Source organism: Prionailurus bengalensis, chromosome D4 (assembly GCF_016509475.1).
Source record: "Prionailurus bengalensis isolate Pbe53 chromosome D4, Fcat_Pben_1.1_paternal_pri, whole genome shotgun sequence".
NCBI lineage: Eukaryota > Metazoa > Chordata > Mammalia > Carnivora > Felidae > Prionailurus > Prionailurus bengalensis.
Genome location: NC_057359.1, coordinates 29,158,701 through 29,181,178, shown reverse-complemented (window position 1 = coordinate 29,181,178; position 22,478 = coordinate 29,158,701). Strand labels below are relative to the sequence as shown.

Sequence of the window (22,478 nt, the reverse complement as noted above, 5' to 3'; positions counted from 1 at the left end):
CACCCTTTCATGTACTTGTTGGCCACCTGTATGCCTTCTTTGGAAAAATGTCTATTCATATCTTCTGCCCATTTTTTGATCAGATTGGGGTGGGTTTTTTTTTTTTGCTATTGAATTTTATGAATTCTTTATATATTTTGGATATTAACCTCTGATCAGATATATGATTTGCAAATATTTTCTCCCATTTAGTAGGTTGCCTTTTCATTCTGTTGGTGATTTCCTTTGCTGCACAGAAGTTTGGTTTTTCTTTAAGTTTATTTATTTATTTAGAGAGAATGCACATGTGTGAGTAGGAGAAGGGACAGAGAGAGAAGAAGAGAGAGAATCCCAAACAGGCTCAGCACTGTCAACACAGAGCCCTACACGGAGCTCAATTCCACAAACTGTGAGATTATAACCTGAGAGCCAAAGTCAAGAGTCGAACGCTCAACTGACTGAGCCACCCAGGCTCCCCTGTGCAGAAGTTTTTTTAGTTTGATGTAGTTCACTTACTTAGTTTTTCTTTTGTTCCCTTTGTTTTTGTGGAGTCAGAACCAAAAGTCATCGCCAAGACCATTGTTGAGGAACTTACCACCTGTGTTTTCTTCTAGGAGCTTTATGGTTCCAGGTCCTAACATTCCAGTTTCTAATCCATTTTGAGTTTAGTTTTTGTATATGTTGTTAAGATAGTGGCCCAGTTTTATTCTTTTGCATGTGGCAATCCAGTGTTCCCAGCACCATTTATTAAAGAGACTGTCCTTTCCCCTTTGTATATTCTTGGCTCCTTGACCATATATGTGTGGGTTTATTTCTGGGCTCTCTTCTGTTCTATTGTTCTGTGGGTCTGTTTTTATGCCAGTACTATACTGTTTTGATTACTGTAGGTTTGTAATAAAGTTTGAAATCAGAGAGTATGCTGACTCCAGCTTTGTTCTTTCTCAAGATTGCTTTGGCTATTCAAGGTCTTTTGTGGTTCCATATAAATTCTAAGATTATTTCCTCTGTTTCTGTTGCTTTTCTGTTTTCCTTTCCTTTCCTTTCCTTTCCTTTCCTTTCCTTTCCTTTCCTCTCCTTTCCTCTCCTCTCCTCTCCTCTCCTCTCCTCTCCTCTCCTCTCCTCTTCTCTTTTGCTTTTTCTCTTCTCTGTTGCTTTTCATTTAGAATATTACCCTGCTCAGGGTACATGGGTTTAGTGGTGTGGAGGGGCACATACTGAGTCCCAGGGGAAAGCAGGGCAGAGATCAAAAAAAAGAATTCATTGCCCTGACTTTGGACTCAGAATAAGAGGGCAATAACCTCTTACCTTTGCACAGGGCTTCATATACGTATATTATATCACTTCCCTTTCTAGGGCTGTTCCTAATTGTCTGCCTTTTTAATTGATGGCCGTTTCTCATCACTGATCCCCTGCCTTCTCAAGTGCCCATTTTAGATTAGTCATAATCCTTGATGCATAACACCCTGTGTCCTGTGTGATCCATGCGTAACGCTCTTTGCTTTCTGTGTTTTATTCATTCATTCATGTATTTATTCTTAATAAAATGAATATGAATCCAATATCCAAACAAGACCTGGACTGGTAATAACAACTTAATATGTATACATGTAGCCCATCTCTGTTTTATAGCCCTGCCTTTCTCCTCCGCTTTAGCCATAAATGTTTTGAATTTATGTCTGTCATTCCTTTGCTTTTTCTGAAAATAGTATGATCACATATATATGATTTCCCAAACCATGCTTTCTTTGCTTTTTTGCACTTGAGAAAACAAATAACAAACAAGAGTAGTATACTGTATGCAGTCTTTTGAATCTTGCTTTTTCCACTCCCTGTGATCACTCTGTGTTGTGTGTGGCCATGGTGGGGTGGTGCCACGTAATACTTTGTTGGGAAAGTGGTGGTAAGCATCCAGATTTTGTTTTCCTTTAGAAATGGTGTCGTTCTGGACATTCTGGGATATGTTTAGGAGTGGAAGTGCTGGTTATTAGGTATGCGAAGATTCAGCTTCTGTAGATGGTGCCAAATTGTTTTCAGATGTGGTTGTGTCAGTTTATACTCCCCCCAGCAGTTCGTGAGAAATCCCCTTCATCCATGTTCTTTCCCATTGTCAGAAATGTTTATCTTCAGTCCTTCTCATTCTTTTTGTCCCTTCCTCGCGCCTGTCGTATTTGATGAGTGCGATGCAGCTCCGTCAATGTGCCCAGTTGAACTAGTGTTGCCACGACAAACCACTTTTTGGTAAACTTGCAAAATGGCTCAGTACAAACAGCAAATCACTTCAGGTTCTGGTTCCAGCAGTGGCCGAATCTGATAATGTATTAGACTAAATTTCCAAAAAAAAATTATAGAGTCTGATCAAGATATATTTAAAAACTATTTGAAGGTACTAGAGAACAACCAAAAAAGCAGATGGAAACTACAGGAGATTTAAGCTTTGAAAAAGGAAACCACATTGGGGTCTCTATTAACTGTCTCCTTAGGTTGCTCGTGTGAGGAGTGGGAGGGGGTTGTGTGGGGCCAGGGGTGCCCGGAACTGAAGGCACAATCTGATTGACTTGAGGTGTCAACAGACAGGCCGTGAGCTGCCAGAGGAACAAAAACAAAAACAAAACAAAACAAAAAGGACTAACATCAAAAAAAGAAAACTAACATCAAAAGATAGACTTAAACGCAAACATACTAACAGTATGTTAATGGCAAAAATTAAATAAAAATTAGCTAAATATGCTAGTACAAAGGTGCAGATGTCAGCGTAGATAAAAACCAAGATCCTGGGGCGCCTGGGTGGCGCAGTCGGTTAAGCGTCCGACTTCAGCCAGGTCACGATCTCGCGGTCCGTGAGTTCGAGCCCCGCGTCAGGCTCTGGGCTGATGGCTCAGAGCCTGGAGCCTGTTTCCGATTCTGTGTCTCCCTCTCTCTCTGCCCCTCCCCCGTTCATGCTCTGTCTCTCTCTGTCCCAAAAATAAATAAACGTTGAAAAAAAAAAAAAATTAAAAAAAAAAAAAAAAAACCAAGATCCAACTGTATGTTATTTTCAAGAGACTCATTCTAATGGTAAAATCGTAGATTGAAGTAAAAGAAAGGAGAGCTAGGTTGTGCAAATAATAAGCTGGATGGCACTACTAGCAGCCAATGGCATAGACTTCACAACAAGGGGTATGACCAGAGACACAGAGAGACGTTTTCTAATGCCACAGAATGGTCAGGTCATCAGGAGAAATACCAATTAACGATGGATATGTGCTTAATAACAGTTTCAAAATACATGAAGCAAAAATTGACAGAAGTAAGAAGAGAAAGACAAATGCACAGTGACCTGTAAAATACTAAGAAGTAAATTTAACGACAGATGCATAAGACCTCTACATTGCAAACTATAAAACATTGCTTAAAGAAACTTGAATATGTAAGGAGAGAACCCATATAATTCCAGAACAACGGAACAACTTTGAAAAACAAATGCAATAAAAAAAAAGAAAGAAAAGAGCAAAATCAGAGGACTCACACTACCTGATTTCAAGACTTTAAGCTACAAGACAGTGAGGTATTGGCAAAAGGATAGATTGGTGGAACTAAAAAGTCCAGAGAGATATATCCATACAAAGTTTATACGTGTGTGTGTGTGTGTGTGTGTGTGTGTGTGTGTAGTAAATTGATCTTTGAGAGTGACACCAAGGCAATTCAATAGGGAAAGTTTTGAATAGTTGTGCTGAAACAGCCAATTATCTAAATGAGAAAAAAATGAACCTCTTAACTCACCAACACAAAAATTAATTTGAGGTGGATCATGGACTTCAGCGTAAATGCTAAAACTATAAAGCTCCTAGAAGAAAACATAGGAGAGTATCTTTTTTATATTGGAACAATCTAAGATTTCTTAGGAGGGATGCAAAAAGAGCACAAACCATCCAAAAAAAATGGGTAAATTATAGATTTCATCAGAATTAAAATCTTCTGTTCTCTGATAGACATTGTTAAGAAAGCGAAGAGGCAAGCCACTGAGAGAAATTCTTTTCTTTTTTTTTTTTTTAATGTTTATTTTTGAGAGAGAGAGCGCACGTGAGCACGTGAGTGGGGGAGGGGTAGTGAGAGAGGGACAGAGGATCTGAAGCCGGCTCTGCACTGACAGGCTGACAGCAGTGAGTTTGACCTGGGGCTCAAACTCACAAACTCTGAGATCATGACCCCAGCTGAAGTTGGACACCCAGCCAACTGAGCCATCCAGGCTCCCCAAGAAATTATTTTTAATACATATATTTGACAGAGAATTTGTGTCCAGAATAAAAATCTCTAAGTCCCTAAGAAACAATTCAGTTTTGTGAAATGGACAAAAGAGATGAATACACACTTCAAAAAACATATATAAGTTGGCAATAAACACATGAAAATTGTTCTACATCATTTGCCATCAAGTAAATGCATAGTAAACCCATAAAGTGGTGACAGTTCATACCCACTGGAATAGCTGAAGTTAGTAAGATTGAAAATATCAAATGTTTGCAGTGTGTGGAGCAACTGGAATTCTCATAAATTGCTGGTAGGGGTGTGAGATGGTACAAGCCGTTCTAGAAAACTACATGGCAGTTTCTTATAAAGTTAAACAGCGTGTACTCCATGATCCAGTAATTCCATTCCTGTGGTATTTACCCAAGAAAAAGCACATGTCTACAAAAAGACATAAATATGAATGTTAATTTGCAGCTTTATTCATAATAACCCCGCACTGGAAACAACCCAGGTACCCATCAATAGGAGAATGAATAAACATTATGGTATATTCATACAATGATTATGTCAACAATAAAAAAAGAATGAACTACTTATGCACATTAACATGGATGAATCTTAAAAAAAAAAAAAAAAAAAAAGTTTGAGCCAAACCAGACACAAAAGAATACATACTCTATGATTCTATTCATATGAAATCCAAGAATAAGCAAAACAAATCTCTTTTGTGGAAATCACAGTATTGGTTGCCAGGGAGTGGTGGGACCACAAAGGAACTTTTTGGGGTGATAGAAATGTTCTCTATTTTGACTGGGGTGATGGTCACATGGATTTACAGATTTACCAAAACTCATCAAAGCCTATGCACTTCACTGTTTCTAGATTTTCCCTCAATTTCTTACAAAGTACTTCAAAGCCTCTGTGCCTTCTGAAGGCGTAAATAACTATAGCACTTTGGCCCTCAAAGTATAGCGAGCACCATTGTTGTTTCATGCTTATTTTTGTTGTTAAAAAATCATGCTGGAATATCTAATATCACAACTGCCTTGGAAACTCTCACTTAAATGGATTTATGTGCATAATCTGGTTCATTTGAGGTAAAGACCTGCTGTGAAGACATCAGGAGGATAACTCTATTTTTCTTAAGCTCCAGAAGGTGATTTCAAAAAGGTTCATTTTTCTAGAACATATTTACAAGTTTATTGGAAAAAAAATTTTTTTTAATAAATGTTTAAGAAAACATTCTGACCATGTTAGTACTAAGCAGTCATTTTGGGGCAGATGATGCAAGATTTTGTTCTTTCTTAATACCCCTTTCAACCCTAACATTCATTTGGTTTTGAATTATTGTAGCTGAAGTTTACACTCAAGACCTACTTTCCTTATGCTTCTCCATCTCTTGTTATGGTGCTGCTTCAACACCCAAAAGGTATGTGAAAGTTGATTCTGCCTATATTAAAATAATTTCTGAGAAAGAGGGCTGACAAATCATAACCCTTCCCTACCAGTTCCTTCTCTGTAAAACAAGGGAGATGGAATCAGTCATCTCTAACATCCTTTTAAGCTCCCAGGGTCTCACATCTGTGGGATTTTGATATGAGAATTTGCTGGACTTCCCAGTTACCATTACTTACCAAAAGAAAGAAAAAAAAAATGTCCTCTTGTTAGGTTTTGATAGCCTGCTCAGGATAACCCAGGCTTATGCTGGTGCCAGCTAGATCCACCTGAATGCCAAGAACAGGCTAAGACTTGGCTGAGGTAGGTTAGAACAGTACATTTATTTGTATTTCATTCTTTCCGCTCTGTGCCCCTTGTTACAGAAGAAAAGATAAAACGATGAACAAAGCCAAGGAAATTTAGGGGAAATTTCTCCTAACCAAGCCAAGGGAAAAAGACTTTTGAAAGAATTCAGTAAGTGTATTAAATCATGGCCTTCTCTGGTCTCATTTGCCAGCCTTCCATTGGCCACATCCAGTTGGGAAATTGATGATCCCATCTTTAATCCAACTGGCATTGGTCTGTTAACATGTCTGAGAACTTGTGTTTAGGAAACATTTCAGGCATAGAGAATAAAGGTGTCCTTCCCCTTCCACTAAAGCCTAGAATCTGAAGGAAAGGCAGCACTGACACAGCACTGGCTCTGTGCCAGAGAAGAAGGCATTTTTAACTGTCTGTGGAAGGAAAGAGGGAAAGAGCCAGTGATATTTCCTTTTTCATGCCATTTTTACTTGCCTTTTTCCTGAGGAGATTGATTCATTTGAGAAAAGTTTCAAGAGTATTTTACAAGAGTATTTCAAGTTTCAGAGTATTTTACAAAATTCAAATTCCTCTTCATTTTCCTTTAAATATTTTATTTTATTTTATTTTATTTTATTTTATTTTATTTTATTTTAGAGAGAGAACAAGCAGGGAGAGGGGCAGAGAGAGAGAGAATCTTAAGCAGGCTTTAGTCTTCAGCTTGGAGCCCAATGTGGGGCTCGATCCCACAACCCCAGGATCATGACTTGACCTGAAATCAAGAGTTGGACGCTCAACTGACTGAGCCACTCAGGCACCCCTTCTCTTTGTTTTTCTGAAAGATGTAGGTTTTTACCCAGAATGACCCATCTGACACTGTCCTCTCAGATGCTAGTGGTGGAGGTGGTAGTGAGGCTGCTGGGACCTCTAATCAACAGTTTGGTGAAATTTAACCTGTGGGAACACAGTGGGAAAACTTGGATAACAAATTTCTCTTTCTAGAAGTACACTTTACAGCTTAGGTCAGATTAGAGAAGCCTGGGGTCAGCCTGTGAGCTCCATAAGAAATATTGGAGTTATTATTTTGTAAGTTGGGAAACCTATAAACACAAGACTAAGGGGGTACCTTGGGCATGGAACTCACCTATTTACCTTTTCCTTTGTGTGATGGTCTTAGATTTGTGTCCAGAAATAAATAAGTAAATTTAAGCAGAAGTTGCTCCTATGCTACTTTTCAGCCTATTCTTTTTGGAAAAAATGAATGTTTAATTCACAAATTGAAGTATTTTTTAATAGTAGAATCTTCTATTCATCAGAAATTGATTTGGGGCCCTGTGGGACATAAAAGTAAAGTCCTGTGGGGCGTAGAAGATAGATCACTTACAAGTCCTGACTATCCAAGAGCTACAAGTGGGGGGACATGAAATAAGTATCTAAATAATTAATACAAAGAAGAAAATGAAAAATGCTTTCAAAGGCTACAAATCAAGAGTAATGGGCATTCAGAGGAGGGAAAGATGATCTTTTCATCTGTAACACTTACGGGGTAGTTACAGTGGCTGCCTTATCACTTACATTATCTTCTCGTGTATTTAATTATAGAATCTATCACTGTATGGATATGTGGTAACTTTTTCAGATATTACTTAGAACTGCAGATACGTGCGTATCTAAAACCTTGGGATAATTATGAAACCGGAAAAACTAAGAAAAGACATTTGTTCACATGATACCCATGTATTATTTTTCTGGCCCATTCTTCCCTATAAACCTGTAATCATATTCTGAATTCAGCACAGTCATAGAAAAACAATTGAGCAGCCTATCCTTAGTTCCTTGTTGACTTTTATTACCATCTCCATGTACTTTGAAATCACAAATTGTCAGTGATAAGGAGTGAGGGGTTGGGTAGAAAAGAAAAAACGTGAGGTATCTGCAACGTAACATTTTCAGTCCTAGGGTGGGCTGCTTATGGAGTTTGTCTACTTCTGTGTACCTGAGTTAAAGAGCCTTTGAAGTTTAGTTCTGTGTAACACTGAGGATCTTCCCAGGCCTAAGAGATGCATGCTGCCTGGGAACAGCGGGAGACCAGTGGTATGGGTCCCAAGGGCCAGGAAAAATATAGCCTTTTTCCAAAGCTCTTTTGGTCTTAGCTGCAGACGATCCTAATAGGTTTGACTTTTCTTCAGCTCCCTCTGGTTTGTCTCTCCACCCACAGATATCCCACAAAAACTGTGGCACCAGCCACTGAAACATATTTCTGAAATGCTCAGAGAAATAGTTGAAGACCAGACTCATGGGTAAGCAAATCCTAATGACGCCTAGGTCCATCTCACAGTGGTTTCTCTTGATCCTTATCATCTGTTTGAGGAGGGCCAAGGGGAAGGCATTACTGGTCTGTGACCACGCCCAAACAGGTAAGCACCTTGCTGAGTGAGAAGTGGAAGAAGCACATAGCTGCACGTGTGTCACTCTGAGCAGCTCAGCAGCAGTGCATATGTAAATACCTTGTATAGAAACTGTCCTGAGTAGTATCGGTATTGGATCTTGAGATGTACAAGCATAACGAGAAGAAGAGCAGACCCTAGGAAAACAGCAGAGCCCGCATGCTGCCGCCACCCCCAGCCATGCAGAGGACCATGCTCTCTGGGCCCCTTGGTCTTCTCCCTTCCTCTGTGCTCTCTAGGGAAGGAAATTCTAAACTTCTCCTGCATAGTAGGGTAAAATGTCCCTTTTTCCTCCTCTTTTTAATAAATATTTGTTTAGGGGCGCCTGGGTGGCTCAGTGGGTTGAGCGTCTGACTTTGGCTCAGGTCGTGATCTCGTGGTCCGTGAGTTGGAGTCCTGCATCGTGCGCTGTGCTGACAGCTCAGAGCCTGGAGCCTGCTTTGGATTCTGTGTCTCCCTCTCTCTGCCTCTCCCCGACTGATGTTCTGTCTCTCTCTCCCTGTCAAAAATAAACTTTAAAAAAAATTTTAAATAGATATTTGTCTAAAATCAGAATTATATTCTAACATAAATTAGTTTCTAACATGATATTAAGTACTCTCATGGGTTAATTTTCCTAAAAGCAATCCCATTTAGGCTTTACTAACTTCTTTGTGACATAACACCCTGCACCTTCCTCTTGATTTACTTTTTTTTAGAGTACAAATATTTTATTTGTTGTCTGTACTAACTTACTAAGACCGTCTCTATTTGTTCCTTTTGCCACTATTCCCTCTTGAAATTCTCTGTAATCTGCTCGCTGAGCCATCACATATTACGGTTGGTGCTCCTTATGTTCATGATCACTGATGCACATTTGGTGCCGGTTACTCACCACCCCGCACTCAAGATTCTTACCAATAAAGGAGACAAAAAGAACTGGCAGACAAGTGGGGTTCAGAGTATCAGCATGGTAATGGCCTGTAACACCTGTCAGTCCCATGTGCATGCTTTCAGGTTGTCTCTGGTGAAGAGCAGGACCTCAACGCAAAGCCTCATGGGACTCTTACCTAACTTAGATCTGCCTTAACTAGATTTCTGGGTCCACCTGCAGGGAGGGGCCAGTGAACAGGTTCCGGTGCTTTCTTAGCCAGCCACTAGGACTGCCTCACATGCTCAGTTACTGGTAGAAAAGAGGAAAAAGAACCTGGCCATTTCTGCAAGGCAGGCCCTGTTGCCCCTGTCCAGGGAGTGTGAGAGAGCCCTGCTGCTCAGCTTATAGTGAGGTCTGTAGGGAAGATCCTGTGTGGAACCCATTCCTGGCTTTTCAGCCATCATAACCCAGCAGACTGCTAATGTGGCCCACAGAGCACCAGTTCTTCCTCTTGTGGGACAAGTAAGATTAATACTCACTCCCCTTTCTTCTTCTCTCCACTATTCCACAAGCTAGGTGTTAAAACATTTAATCACTTGCTCTCAGAACAGACATAGCAGACCCAGATCCAACCAAGAGGGGCCCAGAGCTCTCCTGTTCCAGGAATCTCCCCGGTTCAGAAGAGAAGTTCTGATCTTAGGCCAGTCCCACTCCATTTTCCCCAGGGGAGATGTTAAGCTGCTGACACTGTCACTGTGCATATTAATAGGTCCTTTCCTTGAACAGAGTCTATCTTTTAAATAGCCAGTGTGCCTGTCCATTCCCGGCATGGCAAAAGGATAGCTTCATAAAAGCTTCTAACTTTTCAGCTTCCCATACATGACAGGAAAGAATATACAGTATGCAGCCCGTTCAAAGTTCATCATTGCCAAAATACTGGCCAGAACCTTGTGTTTTGTCAGAAAGGAAATAACATATGTTTTTGTCTGCATCCCTTCCTCGTCTCCATCTGGACCCCAGGGAGCCCCCTCATTTCTTGCTCTGGAGCTACCTGGGTGGCTGCCTCAGGGCTGGGAGGCCCCCTCTTCACAGCAGCCCAGCTGTACAGGCCTTGCAGAAAGCAGAGGGGGCCTTAAAGCTCTCATCTTGTAGCATTCCTGTTGGTCATGGCCCAGAACCTTTCTTTGTCGAAGCCTGTAGCCACTCATGGTCCTTGGATATAAAGATTTAAGTGTCTAAAGTCCTCGGGACACATGGGATTTTGAAAGACCTGCCTTTGAAGGTCCTGTGATGGGTTCAGAATGGCATTGTGAGCTATTTTTTAAATCTAACTTGTATTCCTTGCAAGATGTACCTCAGTGGATAAGAACAATTTAAGCCAACCATTCGCAGACATTACAGCTGCTCTAAGAACCAAAAAGAGAAAGAAGTCAAGTTGCCCAGCTGCCATGTGTTTTGGTTCTGTTCCAGGTCCTACGGAGGCCCCTTTGAGTGCTGGTTTTTGTTCAGTCACTTTGGAGGATGGGCTGACATCGCGGCTGAGCAGTTAGTGATGTCAGAAGCTGAACCCCCGGAAGCCCTGCTGTGGCTCTTGGCCTTCAGCCACAGTCCACGTGACAGGAGTCAGCAGCGAGCACAGACCATGGTGGGTGGCAGGACGTGCTGTGTGTGGTGCTCTGGGTTTGTCTCTTGGGATCAGAAAAGATGCTGCAGGAAGGGGCCTGTGGTGGGTTTGGCCTCCAGTAACCCCCAGGCACCTAAGCACTGGCTGTTCACTGTGCTCACGTGTGGTAGCATGTACACATCCACCCAGATGGATGAGTGCATGCATGCTAGGTTTGTGGTTGGAGACATCTTCTTGCCTCACAGAAGCACCTCTCCTGGGAAGCACCACGGAGATGAGGCATAGCCCTTCTGTCCCCTACATTGTTTTATCTGTTCTTGCTCAGCTGCCACCAATGCCCTTGTTTACAGTCAGCCCTGGCCCAGGGGCCAAGTCCTCTAGCATTTGCCATGCAGAATCTGACCGCTCCTCTAAGGAGCACTGTCCTCTCTCTGATCAGCAGCCTGTCCCTGTCTGCTTCCGTCTTGACTTACCGCTTTCTTGGATCAGACAACAAATCCTCACATTACAGGCTTTGTTTAGCACTCTTACTAAAGTAATCTGATATTAACCCCTTAGCTTCTGAAAAAGGACTTGGGCATTCCCTAAATAACAGAGCAGCTAATACAGGACTGGCTGTCTATGGCAAATCGAGTTTTTATTTTATGCAGAGTATAATGACTACAGGAAGCAGTGCTTTGATTAAAGGCATTGGCACCCCCCTTGCAAATGTTTATTTGCTGGTTTTTAAAACTTTAGCTGCTAACACTTTTTGCTAATTTTAATAATTAAAGGGAGCAAGTTTCTTTATGTAGAGAGTAAGTTTCCTATTTGCTTCATGTTTTCTGTTTGAAAAAAGCAGAGACTAGTACAGATATGTCTGTATATTTTTCTTATTTAAAGACTCACATGGCATGGGATGCCTGGGTGGCTCGGTTGGTTAAGTGTCCGACTCTTGATTTCGGCTCAGGTCTTGATCTCACAGTTTGTGGTTTCGAGCCCCATGTCATGCTTGAAATTCTCTGTCTCCATCTCTCTCTCTGCCCCTCCCCTGCATACACTGTCTGTCTCTCTCTCTCTCTGTCTCTCTGTCTCTCTCTCCCAGAAATGGATAAACATTTAAAAAAATGAACGAATACTTGCATGGCAAAGGAAAGAAAGAGTTTTAGATTTTAAAAAGTTGAAATTTGGTGATAATTTATTTTGGATCAAAAATACGTTTTTAAGAAATTATCATAATCCACATATGTGTTTGAGGGTTGCTTTATGACTAAGAAGAAAGCTTTCTATCTCCCTTTTAAAATATCACATTAAACTTAAACTTATTAAGAGAAATCCTAATTATGTTTTCATTATCTTATTTTTAGTGATAATAGTTAAAATGTATATAGCACTAATGATTTTCAAAGCCCTGTTATATATACTTTATATTTGATTCCTTATAAGCTAAGTTGGTAAGTTATATGTTAAATTCCTGATCAATCATTGAAACGGACAGAGATTCACTTTTGAAAGGTAGAGAAATAAATTGTCCAAAAGAAAGGTAATTTCTAGAAAGTTCTGCATTGGCATGTCTAATACTTACCTTGGCTTTTTTTTTTTTTTTTTTTTTTTTAAATCTGTACATAGTTCTTACTGCAGGGATGCTGTAGTATACTGGATAAAAATAGATTAGTTCACTCAGAGTAGTTTAGCACCAGCATGTTCGCTTCCTTCTTAGCTATCCTGTGAGAGGGGCTATCTGTCTTGTGACTGAAGACACGTTTCATGTTTGTGAGCCTAAAGCCTCTTCCTCCTTGGTGCCCAACCTGAGGCACTGGTGTGTGTGACATCCTGGGGAGCAAGTGAGCCCAGTTTTCCTAGTTTAGTAATACATACCTCTTTCTCTCCTGGGTTTTGTGAACTTTAAATCCCTTTGATGGTCTGTTGGGTGACTTGAGAAACAAACTGTGAGCTGCCTTTGAACGCATGTTTATTGTGAGATTTGAATGAGCCTGACAACATCTGTGCCCTTTCCTCAAAAGGTGTCATTAAATCCTGGTTAATCGCTCAGCCCTGACAGCGTATTGTGGGCCAGCCTCCACTGGCCATCCTTGAGGTTCAGTAACGGGGAAGCAAGGGCAACTGCCACACAAAGACGCGCCCTTCTCTCTGCAGACCCTGTTTGCTGCCAGCCAGTGTTCATCTTCTTTTGCTAACTTTGAATTTAATCATGATAAAAACACAAAATGCCAGGGGAGGGTGGGTGATGGGTATTAAGGAGGGTACCTTTTGGGATGAGCACTGGGTGTTGTATGGAAACCAATTTGATAATAAATTTCATATATTGAAAAAAAAAGAAAAACACACAAAATGCCTGTGTTTGAATACCCATAAGAATTAAGCCAGGGTTCATACTCTGACTTTGTTATTCCACCTCTAGGAATTATCCTAGGGAAGGAATTAGAGATCCATACAAAGATTTATGTATAAGAATATCATTATAGCATTGTTGTAATTGCAGATGTTAGAAATGGCCTAAACTTTCAATAGTATGGAACTGACTAAATAAGTTGTGACATATTCTAACCATGGACTAACATTCTGCCATGAAAAATCATGTTCTCAAAGACTTTATGTCATAGATACGTGAAATTACTTACAGTGCATTGTGAGAAGTGTAAGCAAACATGGCACATAGTGAGCTCTGGGTTCACAAGGCCTGGGGAAAAGATGAGAAGGTTGTGAACCTGGTTTCCTCCATCTCCCCTGGAGAAAATGGAGCAAGACCAGCCTGAGATTAAGTTAGATCAGATCTTTCATTTGGATGGTGGAGGTACATCATACCTTGTTGTTCAGACTTTCTAGTGAACATATGTAAATTTTTATAATGCAGGATAAAAAGTAATCCTTAGAAAAGAAAGCTTATCTCTTTTACTAAAAACAAATTAAAAAGCATTTAAAGTTTTGGCATGTCAGGTGAAAGCTTATGGATGTGGAAGGCATTTGAAGGGAAAGATGGTCTGGGATGAAGACAACCAGTACTGAACAAGGGTAGAAAATCAAATGCCAGTCAAGAAGAAAATGGATATGAAGGCATAGCTTCCTAAGCCCTGACATTTGTGCAGACCTTTTAGATGGTAAGATGGTCTTGGGCTCCCATAGACGCCATCAGATGAGGGCAGGCTGGGCCCAGCTGACAGAGGAGGTGGTGAGAGAGTAGCCCTCTCCTGTTGGAATGCTGCCATTCTCCGTGGAAGAGCCCCATGGTACAGTTTCTCACGGTCTTGGATTGTGGTCAGAATAGCTCACACAGCACTCCTAGTGTATTGGAGTTTATGACAGACTTCATTGAATGAGGCTTTAACTTCCAGGGGAAAAAAAAGACGACTCACACAAAATCCATAAAATTGGTCATGGGAATTCTCAGAATAGGCCTGAGTACTCTTTCGAAAATGATGGAACATAGCTGTTCATGAGTTCCATGTGGCATTTTGGATCTATGGCTTTCAGTTTTTCTTTGTTTTCCACGTCACATCTTGATGTACTATTCTTATAGCAAGCAGAAGTCTCAGCATGAAATAAGTATTTTTTATGCAAAAACAACCCACAGACCTATAACGATCACATTATGTGAATTCTACAGACTTGTGACCTCTGCTTATGCTTTCAACATGTATGAACACTGTCCCAGTGTCTAAAACAAAACAAATGTGGTGTGTGTGTGTATGTGTGTGTTTCCTCCCCTCAGAAATAACAAAAGGCAAAAGGCAAACCTCATTCTTATCAGAACATTGGCTCAGTGGAGGTCCAATTGCATGGGGCTTTAATTGATTTGTGGCTATGATAGAGAGCAAGTCTTCAAGGAGCCTTTTGTTCCTTTTCCCACAATATAAAAATCTGACTACATTCTGCTGAGGATTTTTCTCCGTCTCTTTTCTTACAAAAAAAAAAAAAAAAAAAAAAAAGTCAATTCCTGGCGTGGTGCCTTGGCTGCTTAGCAAGACGAAAGAAAGTCAAGAAATTTCCATTACGCCCATTTGGGTTTGTGTGGAACAGAGTATAAGCTCAGACATGAGTCGCCTCAGTCTGCCTTCCCTAGGTCGCCAGTCCTCTCCTCTTTCTAGGGCTTACTTCAAAGTCCCAAATAAATCCTAGAACCATACAGGTCCTGACTCTTCCCTAATCTCTCACCTTTGAAATTATACTTCCCAGGTAGAGGTAAAGGCAGTGCTCAGCCACCTCAAGAAGCTGCTCAGAAGTCCAGCTCTCTCAGCCAGGGATCTACAGGCAGCAGCTGCAGAGAGCCAAGACAGAGACCCCAGACCACCTTCATGTCAACAGCTGATAAGGCACCTCCTCCTGAACTTCCTGCTCTGGGCTCCTGGAGGCCATGCGATTGCTCGAGAAGTCATCACCCTTGTAAGTCTCCCCTTTAATAGTGTGCTAATTCTCATTTGCATTCCAGGTATGAGGATTGCCTGCCCTTTGACAAGTATGTGTACCAGGGTGCTGTCCAAACATGGATGGACAGGCAATGAAGTTGAAAGTTGGGATGGACCCCAGAGCCTGCCCCTTGTGACACCTTCATAATAAGGAAGAAAATGGAGGCTCTGAAAAAAGAGGTCACAATTACTGTCAGAGTCCATAGTAAAGCTAGGTCTTCTGTCTTCCCATGTACTTACTCTTTCAGTTACATTTGTCATGAAGACAGACAAGACTTCAGTGAGAAGTGTTCACTATAGCAATCCAAAAAATTTTGTTAATTAAAAAAACAGTGTTTGCTAATTACAAAGAATTCTTTCTGAAACCCAGCTGACATGAGGGATAAAGAATGGTCCAAGTCAAAAGTGAGTATCATTCATGGCATTGGGTTAGGTAATGACTTCTTGGATAATGTCCCCAAAGGCACAGGCACCACCAACAAAAAATAGATAAACTGAAATTCATCAAAATTAAAACATGTTGTTCATCAAAGATACAAGCAAGACACTGAAAAGACAAACTCAGGAATGGGAAGAAAATATTTGGAAATCACGTATCTGACAAAGGGGTTAGTATCCAGAATATATTGGGAATTCTTACAACTCAACAACAGCAAAAACCCAATTCAAAAATGGACAACAGATCATAAATAGCTAATAACCACCTGAAAAAATGCTCAACATTATTAGCCATTAGGGAGGTGCAAATTAAAACCCATGATGAGGTAACATTCCACACCCTCTAGGATGGCTATTACAAACAAAATGGAAAAAACAAGTGTTGGTGAGGATGTAGAGAAATTGGAACACTCCTATATTTCCAGTTGGGAATGCTAAAATGGTACAGCCGCTGTGGAAGAGTTTGATAGTTCCTGAAAAAGTTAAACATAGAATTACTATATGATCTGGCAATTCTACTTCTGTGTAAAAGAATTAATAGAATTAAACACTTGGCCACCCTGTTCATAACAGCATTATTCACAATAGCCAAAAGGTAGAAACAACCCAAGTGTCCATCAACAGATAAATGGATAAATAAAATATGGTCTATATATACAATGGGGTATTTTTGGGCCTTAAAAAAGAATGAAATTCTGATATATGCTACCACATGGATGAACCTTGAGGACATTATTCTAAGTAAACTAAGCCAGACACAAAAGGACACATGCTATATGATTCACTTTTATGAGGTACCTAGAATATGCAAATTTATAGAGACAAAATGTAGAATAGAGGTTACCAGGAGCTGGGCAGGGGAGAGGAATGGAGAGTTGTTTTGGATAATGAAAAAAAGTTCTAGAAATGGATAGTAGTGATGGTTGTACAATATTGTGAATTTACTTCATGCCAATGAACTGTCCACTTCAAAAGGGTTAAAAGACCAAATTTAAAAAGCGTCCACATGCTAGCTTTTGGAATTTTTATTTGCTTTTGTTTTTATTTTTTACTGACATATAATATACATACAGAAAACATACAGCTTGATTAATGTTCATAAACCAAAAATAACCATGCAGCCAGCAACCAAATCAGGAATGTTCTCAGCATCCAGAGAGCCCCTTCTTGCTCCTTTCCCTGGGCAGGTTCTGTTTGAATGTGAATATGAAGAGAGTCCCAGTGATAAGTAGGACTGCCAAGAACCTCAGAAACCAGCACCCAGGAGGTTCTCAGTCCTGCTAAAACAGTCAGCATGGAGCAGGCATGCCACAGCAGCCAGCCTGTTAGTCCTGCCTCTCATGTTCAGACAGAAGGCTAAGAGCTAAAAAAAATGTCCATGTGTCCATAGACCTTGACATCAACCAACATTACCTCTGGCCAGCTATAAGTAATAATAGTCACTTTTCAGCCACTATCTCAGCCAAGTGATCAAGGTCAACATGACAGTCATAAGACATGTTGACTATAAGTACCCTTAATATAATGTGATGAAAATGGCACTTCTGTGATCTTCCTCCCCTAAACTTTTATAATCCCAGTCTAATAATGAGAAAAACAAATGACAAAAATACCTATGTAGCACTCTTCAAAACTGTCCAGTCCATCATCAAAAGGAAAGTGTTAGAAACTGTCAAAGCCAAGAGGAGCATAAGGAGACATGAAAACTGAATATAATGTAGTATTTTAGATATTATCCTGGAACAGAAAAAGGACATTATGGAAAAACTGGGGAGATTAGAAAAAGTCTGTCCTTTGGTTAATAAAATGTATCCATATCAGTTTATTAATTGTGATAAATGTACTATACTAATTTAAGATGTTAATGGAAAACCAGATGTCGGAGATATGGGATCTTTCTGTATTATCTTTTCAGTAAACTAGAAGTCTAAAACTGTTCTAAAATTAAAAGCTATTTCAAAAAGTCAACAGCAGATGCTTTTGAATCATGAAGATATTAGAGCCATTTTTGTCACCTGAAACAAATGAAATACTATGAGACAAATGAAAATGGAAACAACTTTCCAGAATTTATGACACACAGCAAAAGCAGTTGTAATAGGGAAGTTCATAGCAATACAGCTCCTAAGATCCAGGAACAAGGCAAGGATGCCTACTCTCACCACTTTTATTCAGCGTAGTACTAGAGGCCCTGCCCATAGCAATCAGACAAGATAAAGAAAAGACATCGAAATTGGTAAGGAAGAAATAAAACTGTCACTATTTGCAGATGACATGACACTATATTTAAGAAACCATAAAGACTCCACCAAAAAACTATTAAGACTAATAAATGAATTCAGTAAAGTCACAGGATACAAAATTACCCTACAGAAATGAAACATCAAAAAGTGAACAATCCCATTTACAATTGCATCAAAAAGACTAAAATACATAGGAATAAATTTAACCAAAGAGATGAAAGGCCTGTACTCTGAAAACTATAACATACTGATGAAAGAAATTGAAGACAGTACAAATAAATGGAAAGATATTCCATGTTCATTGATTGGAAGAATTAATATTGTTACAGTTATTACCCAAAGCAATCTGCGGATTCATTGCAATCCCCATTAAAATACCAATGGCATTTTTCACAGAACTAGAACAAACAATCCTAAATTTTGTATAGAACCACAAAAGATCCCAAATAGCCAAAGCAGTTTTGAGAAAGAACAAAACTAGAGGTATCACATGCCCTGATTTCAAACTATACTACAAAGCTTTAGTAATTAAAATAGTATGGAACTGGCACAAACAGACATATAGATCAATGGAATAGAGTTCAGAAATAAATCCACATATATACAGTTAGTTAATCTACAAAAATTGAGGCAAGAATATACAATGGGGAAAAGACACTCAATAAATGGTGTTGGGAATACTGGACCACTATCTTATACCATATGTAAAAATAAATTCAAAATGGATTAAAGACTTGAATGTAAGACCTGAAACCATATAACTCCTAGAAGAAAAAACATAGGCAGTAAGTTCTTTGACATCATTCTTAGTGGTATTTTGTTGGACCAGTTTCCTCAGGCAAGGTCAACAAAAGCTAAAATAAAACAAATGGGATTATGTCAAACTAAAAAAGCCTTTTCGTGGTGAGGGAAACCATCAACAAAATGAAAAAGTAACCTACTGAATGGGAGAAGATATTTGCAAATCATACATCTGCTAAGGGGTTAATATCCAAAATATATAAAGAACTTTCACAACTTTAAAAAAATTGATAAAAGTTGGGCAGAGGACTTAAAAAGACATTTTTCCAAAGAAATACAGATGGCCAAGAGACACTTAAAAAGATGCTCATCATCACTAGCCCTCAGGGAAATGCAAATTAAAACTACAATGGGATATCACCTCACACCTATCAGATAGGCTGTCATCAAAAGGACAAAAAGGAAGAGTTGACAGGGATATGGAGAAAAGAGAACCTTATATACCCTGTAGGTAAGAATGTAAATTGGTGCAGCCACTATAGAAAACAATATGGAAGTCACTCAGAAATTTAAAAATACAACTACCATACCATCAAGGAATTCTACTTCCAGGTATTTATCTGAAGAAAATGAAAACATCTATTCGAAGAGATAACACGTTGCACCCCTATGTTCATTGTAGCGTTATTTACAATAGCCCAGATATGGAAGCAACCTAAGTGTCCATCAATAGATGAATGTATAAAAAGGTTATATATGGTATGTATATGGACTGTTATTACTCAGCCATAAAAAAATGAAAAAAAATGAAATCTTGCCATTTGCAAACACATGGGTAGACCTTGAGGGTATTGTGCTAAGTGAAATAATAAAGAGAAAGACTAAAAAATAATAATAAAAGAGAAAGATAAATACCAGATGATTTCACTTATATGTGGAGCCTAAAAAACAAAACGGGCGCCTGGATGGCTCAGCTGGCAGAGCATGTAACTCTTGATCTCAGGGTCATGAGTTCAAGCCCTACAAGAGCTTACCTTAGATAGATAGATAGATAGATAGATAGATAGATAGATAGATAGATAGATAAAATGTCTTTAACTATTTAAGAAAAAAGTAAAAATTAAAAACAAAACAAATGAATAAGAAAAAGTGGAAACAGACTCATAGATACAAAGAACAAACTGATAGTTACCAGAATGGTGGTTAGGGAGTGCGGGGCAGGGCAAAGTAGATGAAGGGGATTAAGAAGTACAAATTTACAGTTATAAAATAAGTAAGTCATAAATTCTGGTTCAAGATGGCAATATAGGAAGACACCTATTCCACAGACATACCAAACCTATGCCTATTTATAGAGCAATTCCTCCTGAAAAACTGAAGGCTGACTGAAAAGCTTCTGCACAACAAAAGATAGGCCATAGAGAATGGCAAGAGAGATGGAGACATAGTAATAAAGGGAACACACACTGCAAACTACAGTGGAGAGGGTCCCTCAGTACCATAAGTAGATTCATCTGCCCTGGGGCACAGAAGAAAAAAGTCATGGTTTAAAAGGCTAACTAAAATATAGAGGAATTAGCCCTAGACCCCTGCCAAATGGTGGGGGAGCTGCTGGAATTCTTTGGGTTTGAGAGGCTGGTGAGCACCATGATTTACGTTCTCCCTTCATCTTCATAGCATAGACTGGCCAGTGTTTGGGCACCACAGCCAGCCTGCCACCTCAGCAAGCCCCATGCCTCTAGCCCACACAGCACCAGACACCTGTGAAATAGGAAAAAACAAAAACAAAAAACAAAAACCTGTGGTTTAAAAGAACAATTAGAACATAAAGGCTCCAGCTCTAGAACCCTGCCAGTGTGTGTGTTTTGGGGGGTAAGGGGTGAGGGGTGGTCTGGTGGAACTCTCTGGATCAAAGGGCCTGTCAAGTGCCATGGTTTACACTCCCCCTCCACCTCGGTAGCATGGATGGGAGCAGGGTCCAGGTGCCCCAGCCAGCCTATCACCACAGTGAGCCTGGGTCCCTAGCCCATACTAACCCAAGCCTTCCCACCAAGGTGGCCTCAGCACAGTGCCGACAAGGGTACCCCTGGTCAGCATTCACTGTAGCTCTAGCCATCTCACCAAGGTGACACAGATGCAGGACAGCACTACTTTGGTTCCAGACAATTTGCTAAGATACCCCCAGTGCAGGGCATCCTGGGCCCTCCCAGCCTATTCCCACCTTGGCCTCTGCTGCCCCATCAGGAGCCCCTTGTACTGAGCATCTTGGGACTGCAACCTACCTAGACACAGATCTAAGCAGCCAGCCAAAGTCACCAGGCCTACATTGTCTACACAGAAGATGGCCATTCTTTCAGGTTGAGGAGAATTAACTGTTTAACTGAATTCATCAAAATACAGGCCAGGCAAAATGAAGAGATGGAAAAATATGCTCCAAACAAAATAACAAGCACAAAACTCAGGAAAAAAGCTAAATGAAATGGAGATTACCAGTCTTCCTGATAAGGAGTTCAAAGTAATGATCCTAGAGATACTCACCAGAATGGAGAGAAAATTCAGTTAATTTACTGAGAACTTTAACAAAGACATAGATAATATAAAAAAGAATGAATCAGAGGCACCTGAGTGACTTAGTTGTTTAAGTGTCCAACTCTTGGTTTTAGCTCAGGTCACAATCTCACAGTTCATGGGTTAGGGCTCCATGCTGACATTGCAGAGCCTGCTTGGGATTCTCTCTCTGTCTCTCAAAAGTAAATAAATAAACTTAAAGAATGAATCAATGAAAAATAAATAAATGAAAAATACATTAGAGGAAATCAACAGTAGATTAGAAGAATGGATCAGTGATCTGGAAGACAGGGTAATAGAACAACAGCCAAGATGAACAGAAGACTTTTTTTATATGAGGTTAAGGGCTGTCTTGGACAACATCAAGTGAACAAACAGAAGAAGAGAGAAAGGGGCAGAAAATTTATCTGAAGAAATGATAGCTGAAAACTACCCTAAAGTGGGGAAAGAAACAGACATCCAGGTTAAGGAAGCACAAAGAATTTCAAACAAGATGAACCAAAGGAAGTCCACACCGTGACCATACTAATTTAAAATGTTAAAGATTAAAGATGAAGAGAGAATTTTAAAAGTAAGAAGAGACAACTAGTAACATAAAGGGAAACTCCATAAGGCTTTCAACTGACTTTTCAGCAGAGACTTTGCCAGGTCAGAAGGGAGTGGCAGCATGATAGATTCAAAAGGATGAAAGGGTAAAAAAAACATACAAGCAAGAATACTCTCTTGGAAGATTATCATTCAGAATTGAAAGAGAGTTTCCCAGAGAAAAGTCAAAGTAGTTCATCATCACTAAACCAGCCTTACAAAAAAAATGTTAAAGGGAATTCTTTAAGTGGAAAATAAAAGGCCATAATCAGAAATAAGAAAATTATAAAAGGAAAAAATTTCATGAGTAAAAGGAAACACATAGTAAAGATAGTAGAACAATAACTTATAACTTGAAGGTTATGAGACAAAAGTAGCAAAAAGTAGTAGTACATATATAACCTTGGATGGGATGGTAAAAAGGAAGTTCTTTTAGAATGTGTTCAAACTAAATGACTATCAATTTAATATAGATTGCTATATAACTAGAATGTTATGCACGAACCTCATTGTAGTCATTAACTAAAAACCTATAGTAGATACACAAAAAATAAAGAGAAAGAAAGCCAAGCATAACACTAAAGAAAGCTGTCAATCATAAGGAAAGAGAAGGAGAGATGAAAGAAATAGAGA

The 22,478-nt window shown here is 39.7% G+C and overlaps 1 protein-coding gene across 2 annotated transcripts in view; it reads left to right on the top strand.

Annotated features, from left to right (window-relative positions):
- The window catches only part of FANCC (FA complementation group C), a 263,701-nt gene that overhangs the window by 229,389 nt on the left and 11,834 nt on the right, over nucleotides 1-22,478 (top strand). Inside the window, exons 12-15 of one of the 2 annotated variants that reach the window (XM_043566836.1) lie at nucleotides 5,560-5,635; nucleotides 8,162-8,243; nucleotides 10,714-10,888; nucleotides 15,041-15,247. In XM_043566836.1, coding sequence (XP_043422771.1) covers nucleotides 5,560-5,635; nucleotides 8,162-8,243; nucleotides 10,714-10,888; nucleotides 15,041-15,247 — 540 coding nt within the window. The remainder of the gene's footprint in view (nucleotides 1-5,559; nucleotides 5,636-8,161; nucleotides 8,244-10,713; nucleotides 10,889-15,040; nucleotides 15,248-22,478) is intronic. The other variant, XM_043566837.1, reaches the window with a different exon arrangement.